The sequence below is a fragment of the Pundamilia nyererei genome, unplaced genomic scaffold (assembly GCF_000239375.1).
Source record: "Pundamilia nyererei isolate P.nyererei 1_Seehausen unplaced genomic scaffold, PunNye1.0 scaffold00002, whole genome shotgun sequence".
Lineage (NCBI taxonomy): Eukaryota > Metazoa > Chordata > Actinopteri > Cichliformes > Cichlidae > Pundamilia > Pundamilia nyererei.
The window spans coordinates 10,063,807-10,084,321 of record NW_005187403.1 but is presented as its reverse complement, the minus strand read 5'-3'; the positions used below and the strand labels follow the sequence as shown (position 1 = coordinate 10,084,321).

The following is a 20,515-nucleotide window of genomic DNA, read 5'->3' as shown; positions in this document are numbered from 1 at the left end:
AAATTAAAAAAAAAAAAAAAAATTAAAAAAAGGTATTAGCATTGGACTGAGTCCAACGCCCCGCCGAGTCCACAGCAAGGGCTCAGAGGGGGCGCCGGCGAACTGGGAGGTACCAAATAAGACAGGTTTTGATCATAATACTTAAAACATAAAAATACTACATTAATTATTACACAGGTACGAATTACAGGGGCTTAGCAGTCTTGAATAGTTCAGGTACAGAACACACACCCAGGAGAGGAGAGAAAAATAAAATAAAAACAAAATCCACCACGTCTTGTTTTGCTTCATAACAAGATGCAACATCAAATTTCAAATCGCACATTCACAATCTGAACATTTTCAGTATGAAAACAGAACAGAAAAAGAGGGACAATTTTCCTGCAACTCTGATCGCAGGGAAAAAAGTTTTTATATATCTATATATATGAAACAGATGTTTAAATTAAACAGTCAAATATATGAGCATATATATACATAGTTGTACAAGGTAGCAAAGTCAAAAAAGCTATTTGCAACATCCCCCTAAATCAGATCAGTGTAATAAATTATCCATGACATTTGCATTTGGAAAAAAAATCATCTTAAAACTACAAGTTAAAAAGTCTGTCAAAATATTAGAGAATCCATCTTTGTTTCAAAAGTGAAATAAGATATTGCACCTTTCTTTAAACCAGAGTACAATAAAAATGACAATGAAACAGCATAACAATGCACAACAGGAATTAAATTAGAACTATTGCCACTGGCTGACATTAACCCACCTTAAACCTTTTAACCTTTAAAAAAAACAAAAAAAAAACCTGTAACAAAAACATCACAGTTTCATTTTATTGAATTATGTAAAAGGAGAGAAAAAACATTTTAAACAAACGTTTTAAACATCTTACGACATGTGACAACAAAACACTGTATTCAAGACTGCTAAGCACACAATCATGGTTTCATTTCGACAGAGCTAGAAAAAAATAGATCATATTGCCTTTTGAAATGTTACAACTCTTGGGTTCATTTTGGCGCGCAAACTGAGCAAAGACAGGAAAATATAGGAAGAAAAAATATAACAGAACAGCTCTCTCAAGTCCAAAGAACAAAGGGATCCCATATACTGTCTATCCAAAATAACAGTGTACATAAGCATTTAGTAACAAATAAATGTTCCTGATTTTAGAAATATTACTTTATTATATAAGTCACTCTACAGCTAGTGTTTCTCACTAAGAAAAAAAAAAAGTCTTCAAGGCGCTGGAAATCTAGACCCCCCACCCCCACCCCCACCTTAAAAAAAAAAAGAAAGAAGAAGAAGAAGAAGAAGGGTTGTTTTCATCCTCAGTGATTCAAGTCTTTAACCGGGGCGCCTTCTCTAATGATCCTGTAAAGTTAAAACATGACAGCGTTTAGCACATCGACATTTGTCAGGCACTTCCATTAAAACGTGCGACTACTGACAGCACTGCAAAAACGCTGCATCGTCACAGTGTTCGGTGCAGCAGCATACTGCGAGCTTTCTAAAAACAGTTTTAATTTTGAGTGTGAACCATTTCTAATCAACAGTCAGTTAATGGATAAAATATTTACAGTCTTAATGGGAGTAAAGTTGCTTTTTCTTCCTATTTTCCAAGAGCTTAGTATTAAATACACCAATTTAAGCTGGAAAAAAAAAAGTGATAATATATATTATATAAATATTTTACTTTTTTTAACAAATGTAATTTTATTTATCAAGAAAAAAATCCCAACAAAAAAAACCAAACAAAAACAGTACATATTTTTACTACACCTGGCTAAAGTAAAATATCACTACTATGATTTCTTAAATGTAAACCACAATCAGCAGCAATACAAAAAAAAAAAAAAAATCCTCCTAACTTTAATATTTACTCCAGGAGTATAAAACTGAATGCATGCCGTATGAGACGGGCTGATCCTTCAACATTTGAGTCCGACCTCACCTGAAGACCCGGGGCTTGCGTCTGAGCGCCCTGGCTGAAGAAGGCCATCGGCTGTCTGTAGACGTCAACCCAGGTGCTGTAGTCAGGATTGGAGGTCTGCTGAGATCCAGGACTAGCCGCCTGGCCTGAACAGAAGGAGGGGAAAAACAAATTAGGTGAAGAAGAAACAAATGCAGGAATTGAGCATATGCTTAAATCCGTATCTACTGCACTCCTAAAACAACACGGTAAAACTACATACCCCATCCTTTGTTGTATTCAGGAACAGTACTCTGGGCCTGGGTTTGCTGACCTATAACGAGCAGAATTTTTATTTTCTACTCCACTGACTTTCTCTTCTTGTTTTTTTTTTTTTTAAAAACAGGCTTGTGTGAATAAAAATGAATGTGCACAGATGAGATTCAACTTCAGTCTTGAAAGAGTAAAACAAAGAGCTGAGGGATTAATGTCCTTTTGTTCCTGAGTGACACTTGCCTAACTTTTTGTAATACTGCTCCCAGTCCATCTGGCCCGTCTGGGATCCATTGTGACCTGAAACCAGACACAGATAATGCCGCCAGAGTTACTGAGGCTGGATTTTACTTTTCCGCTTTTCCATCTGCAATGCTGCTTTCTGATGATTTCCACCGACAGCAAATGGAAAACACGTCGGTGCAAGAAACACGTGGATAACCTCCGGGAAAGCTGCCAAAGACTGAGAACAGAGCTAGTCGTGCTCTGCTGCCGAGCTTTTGGTCGCAGTTTTCAAATTTATAGCTAATAAAACAACTTAAAATGCATCACAGTATTCGTCTAGATAAAGAAGCACATTCTTGGTGAAATTACTCACCGTTATCCTGTTGTCCTTGGGGTTGCCATATCTGAAAAGTTGTCCCCCATCCTCCAGTCATGAATGTCTGAGGCCCACTTCAAACAGGAGAATGCAATCGTGAGTTTAAACGGCATCTGCTGAACATCTATATTCACATAGGTATGTGTTAAAATGCACTGTGAGGAGGAGAGAAATGGATCCTTACTGTTGCGGGGGAGTGGTTGGTCCTTGGTTGTAGGGATTCATACCGAAGGTGCTGTTCCCCCCGATTCCTGGGCCCTGGACAAGATAAAGAGAGGAGACCACACTTGTGTTTAAAAGGAGCCAACAGGCAAGGTCAGAGGGCAGGGCCGAGCGCTGATGCACTCCATTAAGTCCATTTGATGGATTCTTCATGTTTAACCTCTGGTGACATCCTGCTGGCCACCAGGACCAGAGCAGCCTAGCTCAACCGAGAAGCTCCCCGCTTTGACATGTGCGCTCATGAATATCAGACCAGACAATGGACATTTTGGGGAGGGAGTATCGTGGGGGGCTGGAGCTAGACCACCTACCCCAATTCTCTCATTGATCAGCTGGCGGGCCTTTTCCATCTGCTGAGGGGTGCCTCGGATGGAGAAGATGCGCACGTTGGGGTCGGTGTTGGGCGGCGGGTTTCTCTGCAGCTCCACGTGGGCACGAGACTGCTCTTTGATGTTCTTGATGGTTTCTCCACCTGAAAAAACAAAACAAAAACACACTCAATTTTCATATGCAGCTTGCACACATTTTTCAAACAACAGTGCATTTAGCACTAACGCCAAACACTTGTGGGCTGAGGTGGGTTTGGAAGACTCCAGATCTAATCTCCAAGTAAACTCCAAGATCTGAAGTGCTCAACTATCAGTACTGGTCAGAGTTTATCATAATAAAGCAGTGAAAAGCTTACAGCTAATTGGGAACAAGGTTATGTAGCACAGTGGTTAACACATTCGCCTAACATGTTAAAAGAGCCCTCGCTCTAGACCAAGAGGAGGAACAAATCCTTGAGAGGGTTCTGTCAAGAAGAGCCTTCATCCTCCGCTGTGACAACCCTTTGTGAATACGGGAGCAGCTGAAAGAAGCTCCAGACAAGGAAACTATTTTAGTAACGTCTCAGTTTTATTAATTGTTGACTATGAATGCACCCGACTAATATTTACAGGAGCTGTAATCCACTTTAGATTTCATTACCACTGTCCTCTCCATGCTACTGCTATCACTGATGTCCACAGCCCTTCCTAACGATTGGCTTTCATATACCGCTAGTTCCCAATTATCTGCATGACTGAATTTGTAAAAACCATAAATAACAGCTTCCCCTCTTCTTTCTATTTATGACTCCATCTATGCATCCTGCCATCTTTCTAAGGCCAAGAGGCTAAAAGCCGTTACACACCCAACTCACGAAATTCAGAATTTTCAGAGTCAAACTGGCTGTGACTGACACACACACACACACACACACACACACACACACACACACACACACACACACACACACACACACACTTGCCCTTAAAAAACTAAAATTACAATAAAAAGCAGTTAAAAACAAGATGAGACCAAGCGATGATGAGCTGGTCCTGTTGTTTCTGTGGTTTCATCAGAGTTGGAGCTGTATCACGACGGCTTTTGTACATGTAAAGCTGTATTATTTTAGTGTAATGATCTGATTGGCCAGATCAGTTTATTCAGATATGGGAAGAAAAAAAAAAAAAAAAAATTAAAAAAATAAAAATCCGTGTAATCCTGTATCAAAAAACAACAAAATAAATAAAGGAGAGTCTGAAAAATATTTCGAACGCATGAACTATTTGCACAGATTTCACGCAGCCGGCGTGTAAAGGTCTTTACTTTAAATTAGGTTATTACCTGATAAGTGAAGGAAATGATATCTGTGTGTGACTTCATCAAAACTAAAGCAATGAGAGAAGAAAACAGTTGTCGCTCACTACACTTTCTGGTCATTCAATACGAGACCGTCAAGTTTGTCTTACAGGGTTTGCATGAAGACCAAAGTCATCGTAACCTCTCTTCTGAGGTCCGACTCGGCGCTTTGCTCCACAACACATGGAGCGAGCACTGGGCCAACTTTCTCTTCTGACCAAATCTAAGAGTGCTACCTTAAGAAAAATACGGCATGTGTCTCACCACTTATCTACCATTCTCTTGTAACATCCATGCAAATCAGGAAACAAAGGAAGACATCTCCTGCACGACAGCCCCTCCTCTGCATCGGATGCCAGCTTCCCGACGTGTGGGGAGAGCAATTACACCAGCAGGGAGAAATGAAACATAGCTGGCAGGAGAAAGGGGGCCAAAATTGAAGCGTATCCTCCTTCTGGGATATCGTTTGTCTCTTTTACCCCCTTTCATTCTTGACTCGGTGTTGTCCTCTGTGATGAGAGGTGGAGGAGGGGGGGGAGTCTCCGAGGGTGCTCCCCGGGGGGACACCGGGGCTGTCCCAACATCAATTACATATTTGTTCACTTGTGGCTGACACTCTGATGACCCTGGCTGACCTCCGAATGAAAGCGCTCATCAAAAATCTCTCCTCCTCCGGTAGCCTTATTCCATGCTGCCAAAAGACTGCACATGGGCCATTAACCCATTGTCAACCAAATGAAACTTCTGCCTTAATGAAGCCATTATGAGCTCTTCTAGTCAGACAGCAGAGAGCAATGAAGACCCCGACTATTCATTTCATGGACTGGGCTGTAGTGAGGACAGATAATACAGGCTTTATTAATGAGACTGGTTTAGCGAGGTGGAGAAAAGGAGGGAGACAAAAGTGCAACTGGTGACGGCATTCAGGGCGAAGCCAAGGGACTGGTTAGCTGCTGGTGGGGAAAATAAAACTTCTAGTGGCATTAAGGGAAAGTAGAATTAGCAGAACGGGCAGCGATGTTTCTAATGTCGTTGTATTCAGCTTTATATGACATTACAGTGGGGTGTTATAGCTGAAATAGTGGAATAAATAAAACTTCTAAAACACGAACAGAAATGTATATTCGCTGAACTGCATGCAAGTATTTTCCCACTTTAAAAAAATAAGGATGGGTATTGACTCGTGTTATGGGATAAACACCAATGCACCATTTGACTTGTTGTCCAAGAAGGCCAAATAAAATGAAATACTGCTGAGACTGAAACCCCAGCCTAATAAACTAAATGCAGCTGAGGTAAAAATTTTATTTATTTACTTTTAAACAGTGAAAGTCTCTGCTCCACTGGGAGAGCAGGGAAACAGACAAACCTGTAGCCCCATTCAAATACATTAATCTCCAAGGGAAGACTGTTTCTATATATTTTTAACACCTTTTACAGAAGTCAAATGAAGGGTTGGGCTTTTTTTTTTTTAAGATTAGGAATCTACCAAAGAAAATAAACAATTAGAGATCACATCTTATTTTAACATCTCATTGGTTAGTTTAAAAATTTAAAATAGAAGTTCTAAAATAAATTTTAAAAAATGAAATAGAAAAAAACGGAGTAGATAAAAACGTGCCTTCGTGCTCTCAGCAGTCTGTCACTAATGAGATTTAAAATTAAATAAATAAATAAAAGGGCTTAAAGTTGCAACCATTTCGTTTTTTAACCGTTTTAACCCCAATTCCTTCCCCAAAAGGCCCAAAGAAAGTAAACATTTTATTAAGTCTCAGACGTACTTATTGGTAGTTTATTTATAAGAGCTGAAAAAGTCACAGGCCCCTTTTAAATATTTACTCACTCAGCTTAAATTAGCAAAACAACCCCATATCAAAATCACATCATTAAAAGCTTAAATCATTAAAAAACAAAACAACAAGTGGTTGAAATTATGATGAATAACAAAAGTTCCTACACAAATGTTAATTTTAGCCAGTAGCAAAGGTAGCAGCCCACTGTGGGTTTAGATGTTTCAGGTTAAAACTTGTGCGGTGTAACTTTCGGATCAGGATTCAACTTTATTGTCATTACACACGTATAAATACAGGGTAACGAAATACAGTTTGCATCTAATCAGAAGTGCAATAAGAGCAATTATATACAGATAAGTTAAGCAAATATACAGATGTACTACGGCATATACTGATATATACTTTGTGATGCTGGTTATGTGTTTTGCACTAACGTCACGTCTCTGGTAAAGTCTGAGTAGGTTGGTGGGTGGCTTGATTCGTCAAGCTCGGTGTGGCGGTGTGTATGAGGTCAGAACAGAGGGGCAATGAGCTGCATATGGCATCGTAAAGATATTAATCACTGCATCCTTTAAGGGATGCCTGACAGCACCCAGACCCACCGCCATCTCCACCATATTGGCCCACTTCATATGCTAATGCACAGAGAGGGGGACGCAACGCCCAGGTTTATTTGTTTCCCTCGCCCCACTACATGCACAAAAGCCACTTGACATTTCTATTGCCATGTTTTTATCTTAGGTAAAGAGGCCCCTTTTGACCCGCCCTTCCCCACACAGACACACACACACACACTAAGGCAGCATCCATCCTAGCATACAACACACACACACAGCTCCTTCCAATGCAATGGTCAATGACTTTTAAATAGCTGGCAATAGAGTGGGCATGAATAGCCAATAAGCTAATTCCTCCTATTCATTCCCTCGCTGCACTCTATTGGGCTGAAAGACCCTCATTAGATGCCAGGCAGCCTTCCACATGATTGAGGGCTGTTATTATGCACCTTTAACAATTAATGTCACATTACACGCATTATCCCCGTCATTAAGCCCTTAGTGAAGCCAATGAATGCCACTTGTGCTGTATACATGAGCCCTGGAGGGATAATAGGAGGGTGGTCACTCACCCCCTCCTCTCCTCATCAGTCTCTCTCAGAGGCAGGACACCAAACGGCAGTTATTAAAATGGAAACTGCAATCTGCTGAGCTGGATACTCTTATCAAGTCTGCTCATTTTAATCAGGCTTATGCAACATCAGCTCAAACAAATACAAAAAACTGCATCTTGTGCTTAAGCGTTAGTGATATTTAAAAGAAAAAACTGTATCTGTGTTTAAATATCTCCAGAACATTTTCCTTACCTTTGCCAATCACCAGGCCACACTTATCAGCTGGTACTGCATATGTCATCTCTTGCAGACCTCCAGGCCCTCCCATGTTACAGTCACCTCGCCCTCGACGTCCCATTACGCCGCCAAATCCATCTCGCTCCTGTCAGGAGGAGACAGGAGAAAGGTCATTATAATAAAGACACAAAAGAACTTGACAGATTGTTGAAGGTCAGGAAAAAAATCCCTGCATATGAGCGACTGCTCTGATGGACTTTAAAAAAATAAATAAAATAATTCATAAACAAATTGTCTAATTAAATATTTAAAGCCAACTTTGCATGAACAGATGCAAATACACGGGGACTAAGAAGCACATACCTGAGCTGTCTGAACGAGTTCATTGATGAGGTGGACCGCATGATGACAGTGGTCGGGCTGTCCCATCACCTGAGCTACACGGTCGGGGCTGATACCGTCATCTGAACAAGCACATTCAAGGGAGGAAAAGTTATTTTAGAGAAGATTAAACCGCATGAAGACTTTATATACTTTTCTGAATTTAAATTAAGAAAATATAGGTGATATGTTTCTAACTTTAGTGGCTGCCTGTTTTTTTCCCCCCCGTGACTGCATGGACACGTCTCCAGAGAATTTACATGAAAATGCACCAACTACGCACGCACTCCAGGAGACAGATGTCAAACAAAACCGTAACTTCTGAATGAACAGCTACTGACAGCTGGGCTAATTCAGAAAAAGCTTTTCTGTGACTGATTGTAAAGTACATCACCACTACAACTATAATTTTGTCATCTTTTACATGCAGGTAGGCTGATAAGGACCAAAATGTACAAGCTTAACACTTTACAAATGTAAAATTATTATAATAAAGTACAAAAATTTGATTTCAAGCACTTGCAAAGACACTGAAGAGCCCATGGTTGTACTAAATCCATATTTTGTGTGTCGTTCATGTCAGATTTTAAGGGCTTTCTTGACCTCTTACTCTACAGTTAGTACATTAACTACAAATGATGACAGCTTATTTTACGACAGCTTAATTAAAATACCAGAGATGCACAGCAGCTACTCCCTTGTATGTGATTTAATTAATCTAGACCCAATCGTATTAGGCAGAAATGGCCAAAATGAGGCCTTGTTCAATCCTCTTTACCTTGCTTGAACTGGATCCTGACCCCAGCGTCACTCTGAATCTTCTTGATCATCTCGCCATTCCTGCCAATGATGATGCCAACAGCAAATCTAGGCACAACCACCTATGTTGACAGAAAGAAAGGAAAATGAAGAACGCTTAAATGTACTCTGAGCAAATTTAGCTGGCTGTCCCGAAGCTGAAAAGCAGAGAAAAAGGCTCTCACGTCTAGACTGCTTCCACCCATTTTGGAGCCAAAATCTGGCCTGCCAGCTCTGTAGTCCCCCTGGTCTTTGTCCCGGATGAGCTTCACCACAAGTTCACGGGCTTGCTAAGAAGAAAATTCAAATACTGGGTAAACAATCCTGCATGTGAAACACAGCCAAGTCGGACTGAACCGCTCCTCAAAAAAATAAAAAGTTTAGAAATAAAATGTTTGAGTCGAAGGCTGAAGGCATAAAATGTGTAAAATTGAGTGTAAAACAGGACAGATAGTGGCACACACTGAGCACTTCTGAGGCTGACCTGCACTTTGTGGGGATCCCCAGTGATTCTCAGGGGCTTGTCTGCTCCAGTGGGCATGGGGTCATCCTGAATCATTATCATCTGCACTCCTGTTCTCTCCTGCAGGGGTACAATCAGACAGAAGAAGAAACAACCACCAAAGAGTTACCTGGGGAACAAAATACTACTCGCTCCAAAAAGGAGGAGATTCTAGCACATCTCAAAGAACAGGATGTATTTTTTGTTGTTAAAAAACTAAAACAAAACTATTCTGAATGCAGCCGTTCACACAAACCATGTACTTTTGCAGGATAAATCTGTGGCATTTAGCTTTGAATTAAGCTTGTTGTTTGTTTGTTTGTTTACATGTGAATAAAGATATCTGACCAATCAGACCACTGCATTTGACAACAAGGCTCAAAACACACACTGGTACTGAAACAGGTCCCTTGAAAAATGTTTGAAAAGGGCCCTCCGATTGTTCCTACTCCAGTGATTAATGCTTAAAACAGAGCCCAGCTGATTTCAGTTTGGGTCAGTTTCTACTGGACAGGTCAAACACTTTACTCATTCCTAAATGCTCGATGAAGAATCACACAAACCTTAAGTTTGTCCCAAAAGAACCAGTCTAAAGAAATCAATTTCAACTTGACCACCTTAATTTGATCTGTTCTAAAGATGCAGTTTGTAAGTCAGTGGATAATTTAGAACTAGAGCTGCTTCCTTCTTCCTCAGACCTCTTTTAGAGGATGGCTTTGTGCTTTTAGTGTCATTTTTGCAGAACTCTCAGATAAAGCAGACAGTTACCACTTCAAGGCATATTTTTAATTACAGTCACGTGATTCAAACAGACTAACACGAAACCACCTTCTAAAAAATAAAATAAAGTTTAACCCTGTGCAACAGGGCTGTGACGTGTCCCCCGAAACTTCCAACAGTTGTTAAACACCAAACCCATTCTCTCCATTTGCAATCTTTATAGTCCTACAATCTGTATGCAAAATGTTGCAATAATAATACGAAGTTCAAAAATCAGGTCATCACCATGGTTCGTTTTTACTGTAGTGCATGTGTTGTGTTATCAGTGCAGTGCATCTACTCGCGGACCTGCAGTTGTTTAATGGTCTCTCCTCCTTTTCCAATCACCAGGCCGACTTTGTTTGCAGGGATCAGGATCTGCTGAATGGAACTGTTCCCGTCCATCTCATTGTGGAAGCCTGGACCATACCTACACTGCTCGATAATCTCGCACAGAAGCCTCTTTGCCTGCCTGGAGGGATGGAGCCAAGAGCAAGACAAGGGATTTGTCACTACAACCTGCACAACCACCCCCAAAGAAAACGCTTTGCAGTTGTGAAAGATGAGCTCAGGTGATTCATTCACTGATCAGCACTTCAAGTGAAAAGAGACTGGAGTTCAAGCCCTGAATGACAAAAGGGCACACTTTCCTAATGACATGTGGAGTTCCAGCTAATATGTCAAAGTTAATGTGAGACTTACTCTATGTTCTCTGGACTGCCAGTCAGCGTGCAGGGTCTGTCCAGCATGCCTCCACTGTCTGCAAGAAAACAGACAATTAAAGAAACTTATCACTAAAAAAAATAAATCTTTGCACTTACAAGTAGTTTTGGTGAAGTTTTAGTTTCATGCAATAAAAAAAATGAATGCACTGCATGTTAGAAAAGGTGAGTTTCATTTTTCAGCAACATATTTCACAAACTTGCAACTTAACATGATAAGAAACCACAGCCTGAGATGTGGCGAACACTGCATGTCCCACAAACAGTGCTGGATAGTTGTGCGAGTAACACTGGAACCAATGTTGGACAAACTATGTGAAGACAATCCTCGGTTTTGTTAATTTAGCTTGAGTGGGGAGGAAAAAACGAAACAAAACTCCCAAACCCTCTGTACTAGGCTCAAAGACAAAGAATAAATGAATGGCAGAACAAAGACGAGAGCCACAGAGAGGCTGGAAAATAAATATGCCAAGTGCCACAAACTGCAGGTCCTCTAAAGTGTAAAGTCCACTTGCGACTGGCTCTCATATTATGCAATAGGTTACAACCTGGTTTAAAACAAAACAAAAAAAAACAAAACCCTGCATTTAGACTTTCTTCCCCTTCCCTAAATGGTAAAAGTTAGCAACACATGTTAAAGTCCAACTTTCACTATCTGGAATCTGACAGTGAAATTCAGCCTGAACAGACATCCAGGAAGTCTGCGCTCCAGGATTTGAGTGTTTCTAATATTTTATTAGTCCTTGACTTTGCACTAATTAGCAGGCATGTGAGCTTCAGCTATAGTTTGTGAATGCAGCATACTAACCAAGTTTGCTAGCCTTAGCAGAAAACTTAGTAATTGATCTTATCACATCATACTTTAAGTCCACAAAAGTACAGGCTTGCTCATGCAAACTTAAAGCTTGATAAAAACAAAAAGTTCAGGTAAATATTCTATACAAAATCCTGAATTCACTATTTTCTTAATCTGCAGGTATGCTGCAAATGCAGAACGGCCTCTGGCAGAGACACGAGGCTTCTGCTAGCATAAATTGTATCTTTAAAATACAATCATGAAAAATTAGCAAGTTTGCTCAGACTTAAAAGAAAAAAAGATATTAATGGAAGGCTGAAGCTTTTGAGAAACCCAATGTGTCAAAACAAGACCAAATAAAACAGAAGATGAGAGTTTGAAATATATTATATTGTACATTATACATATACAATAAATTAAATTTTTATCTTGGGCTTTTTTGATGCTTTTTCACCTGGTCAACATTTAATTTATGTCAAACTTCTTTCCATCCACAGTTTGACCCTCAGAGGAAACAACATTCACCATCATCTTTTATTGCTGCACACAATAAAAGCGAGTAACGCACACGGCGCAGTATTTAAATACAAAATGAAATGTGTTATTACATTTGTTTTGCCACCTTGAAAGACCTCACTGCCACCATGTTTTTATATTATGTTTACGATTAAACTGGACTTACCTGAAGCAATCTGGATCTTACAACCTGATTCCTGCTGAATTCTTGAGATCTGCTCGCCTCCTTTTCCAATGACTGAGCAAAAAGAGAGAAATTTCAGCATTTAACTTTTCTCCCCCGCCCCACAATTTAGATTGAGGCCCAGTGCTTTGACCCAAAAACTGAGCAGAATGTCAATACTGATGATTACAGGTCAAATGTTAGGCTACTTACTGAATCCCACCATCTTATCAGGCACTTTGAAGTCTTCTGTTGTAAAAGCCCTGAGAGAAATTGGTACATGATCAATAATCTGCCCTTCTGCCAGAGACATCTTGTACACATCAAAAGAAATAATGCTGAAATTATTGGGACTACAACTAATGACCGTTTTCTATACAATCAACAGAATAACTTCTGAAATTTGGGGCACATCCTGCGAGTCCATCACAGGGCACATAATTTACTTCATTTTATTTTGTTAGAGGCTATAACATTGTGAGGAAGTTACAATTTGAACCAAAAGGTTTGCTTTGACCTATGAGGATCAATTTGAGTACCATATTCGTTTTATTCTTGGACATGAATAGCTTTGCATGACTAACAGTTTAAAATATTATTACCAAGGCTTGGTGTCCACCCACAGTCAGAAACAAATTTTGGCTAACTTTATTGTGAATGGCTGTCGCTCATAAACAGAGGGTTTGAACAGCAGGTGTGTGGAGCTTCTGTGGTTGCAGCCAAATCAGCAGGGGGCTGAGATGACCATGCTAGGGAATATCTGCTCACACTGATTACATACAGAGCCAAGAGTAGGAAAGAAAAGCTAATAAGCCTGAGCTTTTGACTCACTGAGAAAGGTTTACCACATCACTTTAAACTTTGACCCCATTTAATGTGATCACCACTGTATTAATATTTGTATGATGAGATAATCACAAGTCCACGTTAAAGTTGCTTTACGTTTTTCTAATTTAATTTACTGTTAAACTATAGCAAAAGTACTTAAAAGCAAAAGCAGCAACAACTTTATGATAACCATGTAAAACTGGGTTCATATTCATCTTTGACGGCACAACATCATACTGGTAACCACAGACATGCATGTGCTTGTATGAGAAAATATGCTGATAAACTGAGTGCACTTCTATGAACACAGGACTTATTCAGGTGTTTTCTGCTTACCTTTGATGTACCATTGCACTGAGATGGTTCCCCACTGAGAGAAAAAGAGGGGAAAGCACACCAATTAACATGTGACAAATAATCTGAGATCATGGTTTAAAATACAGCAGATGCACCACAAATATCTGCCCAAGTGATCGCCAGCGAAGCAGCAAAATGAGAAAGAACGAGTCAGTGGTGGAGGGGACGGCTCTGCCAATCCTTCATGTTTGTGGCTGACCTGCAGCAGGGGGCTTTCACCAGCATGGAAATTGGGCCTGCAAGTGTATGAGTGAGTGTTTCAATCAGAGCCGCTCAGAAAGAGAGAGGCAGCAGCCGGGTCAGCGACTGCTGGTCCTGAATTGAATTTTGACAGGTAGCACCAAGCAAGGGTCCTGCAGGGTCACTGGAGGATGTGCTGCCATGGACGTGAACACCTGAGTTGATATCTCGTGGGTTCAATCAATTTTATGGCTGTTTGCACTGATTTCACTTCTTCTGGAAAAGCACTGGGGTTAACGCTTAAGAATGGGACCGCTATGAATATAAACGAGGAAGGTGTGTGTCTCACTCGTACGAGGACAAGACTGGATGATCAAGTCTGAATGCCTCGAGTGCCTGCGTACTTGTTTGATAATTAACTGCAGTGATACACAGATACAATTTCTGTTATTTCCCCTCCAGACTGCAAGAAAAACCTTGACTGAGAAAAAGCTGAGCACACAGCGATCCAAACAATAACAGTAGCAAATAAACCTGAACTAGAATTGCATACAATTTTCTTATCCGTTCATTCAGGGTGGAACTATCATACAAACAACTGTGAGGAGATAAGACGACAGGATAAATGTCTCGCGTTTCCACTTCGGGGATATGAAAGACATCAAATCTTTGTTTTGTGTGCAAGGCATAGAAAAATGCAATGTTTTGTTGTTGTAGTTAAAAATAAATAAAATAAAATCACGACACTGCAGTGTCAGGTCCAAGCAGACACAAAAACACTTCAGATTACAACAGTTCCTCCTACACAGATGAAATGTACACAGACAGTTTGGCAACTTCTACACAGAACCGTGAATACTGAAAAGTGACTGAATGAGAGTCACTCAGAAAGAGTTTAGAAAGAAAAGCCATTTATTACAATTCAAATTAATAACTCCTTATTTAATATGACCAATTTCAGCTGCTTTTACATGAAAATGTCTCAAAGCTTTAGCGTAGTCTGGTTTGAGATCTCCAATTTGCTGTCCACACGTCTGTTTATTTATAACAGAGCAGGTTTCATGACGCTTTCACTGTACATTTTGCAGAAAAACTGTCAATTAGCCAGAGCTCTAGAGGCAAGAGTAAAAACAAAAATGTATTTCTTCTGTGCCAAACCCTGAAAAAGGATCACGATTACTGATGCAAATTGTACAAGTTATCCAATCACCAAATAACTCAAGAAACGTTGTTTTCCCTCCATCTTAAGCAAGAGATGGAAAAAAATAATAATCACAAGCACAAGGCATGGCATGTGCTGCAAACATTTGGCCACCAGTGCAGTTGAACTGTTATAAGCAGTGCTTAACTGCTTCTAGCAACTGCTGCCACAGCTTTTTGTTGAAAAGTAACGCCAAAAGGCGATGCCTCATTTTCTCCTTCGGATTGGATAATGGTGTTTGTTGGCTAAACTCTGTGGAGCCCAGTAAACAGAGTTGCACAAACCCTTGCAAGCTAAAAAGGCAAAGAGCCATGCGTCATGTCAACCATTTTTTATTAATCATTAATAATAAAACAGAGCAAATAAAACAAAGATCAAGTTCAGTGAGGAAAAGGGACAACACCCAAAACAAACTTCCCTACATCAGTTTAATTTCACTGCATGCTTTCCTTTGGTTATCAACCACACGCCTGCTGCGGCTCTATATCCCAGATTTTGAAAATCGCTCTCCAATAGTGATAAATGCGTCTTGTTTTCATGCAGCAGAATGCCCGTGTAAACATTATGCAAGAGAAGCTGCAGAACCAGAAAACATATCTGTGAATTTTATGCTGCCAACATATGAACTATACACTCGCTGGCCATTTTGGTAGGTACACATGTTCAAATGCACCTAGATGCAAATGGGCCTCCAAAGGAACGGTATGATCCACAAGCATAAATTAAGATTTACTAATGTGTGCAGTGATGCGGCAACTTTTGAGGACTCGCAAGCACATGCTTCAATCCACACCGGAATAAATACTGATCATTACGCACAATTTATAAAGTTCGGCTTCACAAATTAGACAAATTCTCCTTTTAAAAAGCTTTGTCTGAATACAAATGTTTAAAAATACACTCCCACACTTACAAAACCTTAAATGTGTGCACATGAATTGCCTGATAGACACAGATGTCATATGCCCATGTGGGGTTTTAAAAAGTAATTTTACACTTCCAGCGTTGCATAGATCCACAAATGTAAGCTGCGTTCATGTGCTAGTGTAAAACTGGGACGTCTGGGCTATTCTTGCATTTTTTCTGTTTTATTTTTCTCCAAATAAAGTGGTTGTTTCTTCAGTTCACTACTTCTTCAGCTACCAGATTGCAGAGCACCTTTTAGATGTGGTGTTAGTTCATGGATGTGCAGATGACAAATCTGCAGCAGCTGTGAGTGGCCATCATGTCAGTATCAAAATCTCTGAGGAATGTTTTCAGTAACGTTGAATCTCCGCCATGATGGATTGTGGCAGTTCTGAAGTCAAAAGTGGTTCCAAAGTGTACCTAACAAAGGGGCCAGTGAGCACGTATGTTATAAAATATACGGCGTGTGCGCGTATATATCCTGAAGACTCACCTCCATTGTCTAGTGAACGTTTCTGGCCTCCAAAGCCATACATGGAGGGGTCCAAGACTGGAGATGAACTGTTCATATTGGGCATCTGGTCTCCTCCCATCTTGGCTGTCATCTGCGGACAAAACAGCAGATACATGATGATACCCTTTCAACATACACTTCCTTTCCAACACATAATCTTGGGCAACCTTTTATAAGTGTGACACCTCGTCTTTCCTTCTTGCTTGATTTAAAGCATCAGCTCTGGAGCAAAGTTTGGTCTCTCTAGGGTGTTATCTATTTGACAGCTGCAATCTGTGACAGTATATATATTCAAACGACTGATCGATGGTGATGCTTTCCTGGAAACATCTGTCACATTCTGGTTCTCACTGGCTCAAGTTTTCAAGCTTTCATCAATAAATCATAAAGATCAGAGTACATTGCAATATCACAACTGACAAGATATGTCACAACAGCTACCTAAAACACCGACAAAGACTCCCAGGTCCTTGGAGCGAAAACTGAATCTCTTTCAAAGGGCAGGCTAGCAATTAATTAAAGGACCTAATGTATAACACACAGTGACTAAACCAAAAAGCAAACAGCAACACAATTTCACTGCAATTATATACAACGCAGGGTTCTGCTTAACCAGCGGCCTGACAGCCAGCATAAATGTCAGGCAATTTTGGTCAGCTGCTGGTCCAGATGCACTTCCAAAAAACCCAAAGATCAAAAATGATACAGCATTGACAAGCCATTGACCAGGTGTTTGTGACACTGCCTCCTGGTGACAGTAAACAGCTACAACAGATAGAAGAAAGTACAAAGCCGTCATTGGTTGTGCGCAGGACTTTAGTTTGCTACTGATCTCCAAAATTGAAAGGCTGTTGGGGAAAACTGTTGACACCACAATATCCCCCACACACAAATCATGCAACTTGCACCAAACAGTTGCACATTCAACTTTTCTTTATTTTTTCAGTTTCTTTAAATTATAATATAATTCAGGGAAATCTGGCAAATAAATATAGCACAGAATATCTAAACCCCCCCCCAAAAAAAACATAACGAAACAATACGCTCAGCTTTGACCAGCACTTGTTTTTAAATTACCAAACAAGCTGTAAGGCTCAGCACTCCACGTTAGCAACACAACATTTGTTTCACTACCCAGTTTTCTTGTAGTGATGGAAAGTGTTCGAGCCCATCTTTAAAGTACAAGTAGAGTGCAGCTATTTGCTTTAAAGCTCAACTAAAAACTGATTTAAAGCCATTTCCAAATCAGCCACTTGCCTAAATTAGATGCTTGCAATGATCGACATTTAAATCTTCTTGTGAGCACCGGCTGCATCTTCCATTCCCCCATTATATCTGCAACCTCTCCTTCCATACAAAAGTATTGGATTACAGGAAATTACACTGAATTGCCATATGCGCCTGACTGGAATTTCTTCCCCGATATGAAAATATAGTGATGGAAATTAGAGTTTCCCATCACCTTCAGGGACAATTATCCACTTCATGAAGTGAGAGGCCTGCAATGGAAATAAGGAGGCATAAAGGGAAGCAGGTGTGGGGTTGTTTTTTTCCATGGTGATGTGGCATTTAAGTACATGTGTAACAACACAAAAACACATTTCTGTATTAAGAAGAAATGTGAAATGCACATCTTTTCGTTTCAGCTGATTTTTTTTCCCCGCATGGAGAGAGGCTGAGCTTTTCGAAAACCATCTCTACAAAGTCCTAACTTTGTATTTTAGTAACTTTCACTGTGAGAAATCATTTTAAAAGTAAACGAGACAAAGCAGAGATCTTCATTAACCTAAATGTAGTTTCAAATAAAAGCAGAAATTCTTCCCTTGTGTAGAAGCATCCCAGCTGCAATGATGTCCCATGTGGAAGACTGCTAACTGGTTGATAAGTGGGCCAAAATAGGGAAGGGAGTGACAGCGGAGTTACCAGGAACAGGAGCCATGCAAAACCTATAACCAAGAGTGTACCACACATCGGTCGTACCACATATTTTTGACACTGCCCCTTTCTGACATCAGACGCTCTCTGCAGGTTGATGAGCAGTCTGAAGCTGTCCACAGACCTCCACCATTGAACTACAATTTCCCAATCAGGCACTCAACACTCACTTTTTGCTCACGTAGAACGGGGTGATGAACAGGCTTACACGCTGTGTAATAAATACTCACAAAGAAAACGGCGGCCTTTACAACTTATGTCTAAAAATGTATAGTTTCATGCATCAGTTAAAACACTGACTCCAGCTGCATGACGCGCAGCTGGAAACACTTCAGGCAAGTCGAGCTGCCCGAGATTCACAGAATTTACAGAAAATGTTACATTTTTGTGATTTATATCGTTATCGGACGATAGAATTCTTATATCGGGATATGAGATTTTGGTCATATCGCACAGCCCTAAACTCACACATAAGGCACACTGTCGATTTTTGAGAAAATGAAAGGATTTTAGTGTACGGTTATAGTCCGAAAAATACGGTATACGAGTTTTGTAAGGTAGTTTGTTTCGGGGCAGGAGATACAGCACGCAGTTTCACACACTCTTCATTTTTCACTTTATGGCGCTGTAAATGGTGAAAATACTAGTAGTGCTAGCTGCACGGCGTCAACACGTTAACGAGGTAACCGCTAACCGTAACGCTAACACGTTGACGCCATGCAGCCCCGCACACGGGGCGATCCGCGGCAACTCGTTAACGGAGATTTGCCGTGTTAATACAGTTATGGCATTAACTTCATTTTAATAACGTTAACGCTGCAGCATTAAAATAGTAATCTCCAAATTTTTTTACCGACCAGCTCCTCTTTGATAGCTGCCGTGTCCATCTTGTCGTTACCTGCAGGTGAAGCGATGGGGGAGGGGGAGTTGTGCTCAGTGAAGGAGAGAGGCGAGGCAGAGTGACGCAGCGTAGAGACAAAAGAGGCAAACATGCGGCTCCACAAGTATAATTATAATGTAACATAGACTATCTTGATATAAACGATATCGTCACATCTCTCATCTCGTATAAAAATATATCGATATATTTAAAAACTCGATATATCGCCCAGTCCTTGTGCCATCATCATAGCGGTACTAGCAGACTGCTAAATAACTACATAATTCAAAAAATTTAATATTTATCCAGCAAAAATTTAAGGCAATTTAAACACCAGCAATTGCTACATGCTGCATTTATACAGGAGCTGACTCAAACCTTATTGTAAAAGTAGAAAAGCTTCAAGTTTATCACCTTTACCCCATCCGTCTATATGAATTTGTTCTCAACACTGCGGATACTCTCAGTTAAGCTACTGTTCCCCTGCTGCTCTGTACTGCCTGACCACCCCCCCACCACCACCACCTGTTAACCTGCAGCTGTGGGTCAGGAGAGCAAACTAGTGCAAGTTAAATAATGTTAGGGGAAAAAAGATTTAACTGTGGGCAGAGGTGTAGATTAATTTATCATTTGCCCCCCCCCCTTTCTGACTCCCTGACATTGAACAAATGTAGAAATCTACATCTATGATGCAAGAGGTTGACAGGCATGCCATCTCATGGATGGTGGCTCACTGAAGGGTACACACTTCGTATTCATCAGCAGAAAGCCTTCTGTGTCCAGTGAGGCCACAAGGCAAACAGCACTGCAGCCTGGCCTGTCCTCCGGGTTTCACTTCTTGAATGCAACCTTTGCAGAGCAGCTATGCAAAACAAGAAAAACTGCTACTGTCAGTCAGGTCTCATACTTTAATAAAAAAACAAATGTGTTAAATGTCAAATACTTATTTAGGGATTAAAATGGCTTAACAACACTGAGATAATGGGAAATAGGGGGCTTATTGCAGAGGTGAATTAGACTAGCAATTTAATGTGACTTGTTGTTGTTATGGCTCAAGACCATTTAATAAAAGCAGAAAGTAGGAAATGTACGGCTGAGCCATTTCGGCTCCAAGATTTAAATGTCAGTCACTTTCAGCAGCTGCTCCCAAGCAGGGACAAACAGGTACTAGCTTTAGCTGCATCAGAGGGAACTTAAACGACACAATAGAGTAAGAAAAAACAAAACAAACCGTACAACACTAATGCCACATCAATGTCACATGA

General features: G+C 40.4%; 1 protein-coding gene across 1 annotated transcript in view; it reads right to left on the bottom strand.

Moving 5' to 3' along the window:
• Positions 1 to 1,289: 1,289 nt before the first annotated feature.
• The window catches only part of fubp3 (far upstream element (FUSE) binding protein 3), a 24,706-nt gene continuing 5,480 nt past the window's right edge, over positions 1,290 to 20,515 (bottom strand). The window contains exons 2-19 of the mRNA XM_005720478.2: positions 16,415 to 16,526; positions 13,614 to 13,647; positions 12,663 to 12,712; positions 12,453 to 12,524; positions 10,955 to 11,012; positions 10,562 to 10,724; positions 9,476 to 9,574; positions 9,177 to 9,281; positions 8,972 to 9,074; positions 8,176 to 8,276; positions 7,828 to 7,957; positions 3,318 to 3,478; positions 2,969 to 3,042; positions 2,782 to 2,858; positions 2,427 to 2,483; positions 2,194 to 2,244; positions 1,953 to 2,077; positions 1,290 to 1,372 (exon numbers count right to left, since the gene is read on the bottom strand). Of these exons, the coding sequence (XP_005720535.1) occupies positions 1,364 to 1,372; positions 1,953 to 2,077; positions 2,194 to 2,244; positions 2,427 to 2,483; positions 2,782 to 2,858; positions 2,969 to 3,042; positions 3,318 to 3,478; positions 7,828 to 7,957; positions 8,176 to 8,276; positions 8,972 to 9,074; positions 9,177 to 9,281; positions 9,476 to 9,574; positions 10,562 to 10,724; positions 10,955 to 11,012; positions 12,453 to 12,524; positions 12,663 to 12,712; positions 13,614 to 13,647; positions 16,415 to 16,526 (1,581 nt within the window). The 3' untranslated portion in view covers positions 1,290 to 1,363. The remainder of the gene's footprint in view (positions 1,373 to 1,952; positions 2,078 to 2,193; positions 2,245 to 2,426; positions 2,484 to 2,781; positions 2,859 to 2,968; positions 3,043 to 3,317; positions 3,479 to 7,827; positions 7,958 to 8,175; positions 8,277 to 8,971; positions 9,075 to 9,176; positions 9,282 to 9,475; positions 9,575 to 10,561; positions 10,725 to 10,954; positions 11,013 to 12,452; positions 12,525 to 12,662; positions 12,713 to 13,613; positions 13,648 to 16,414; positions 16,527 to 20,515) is intronic.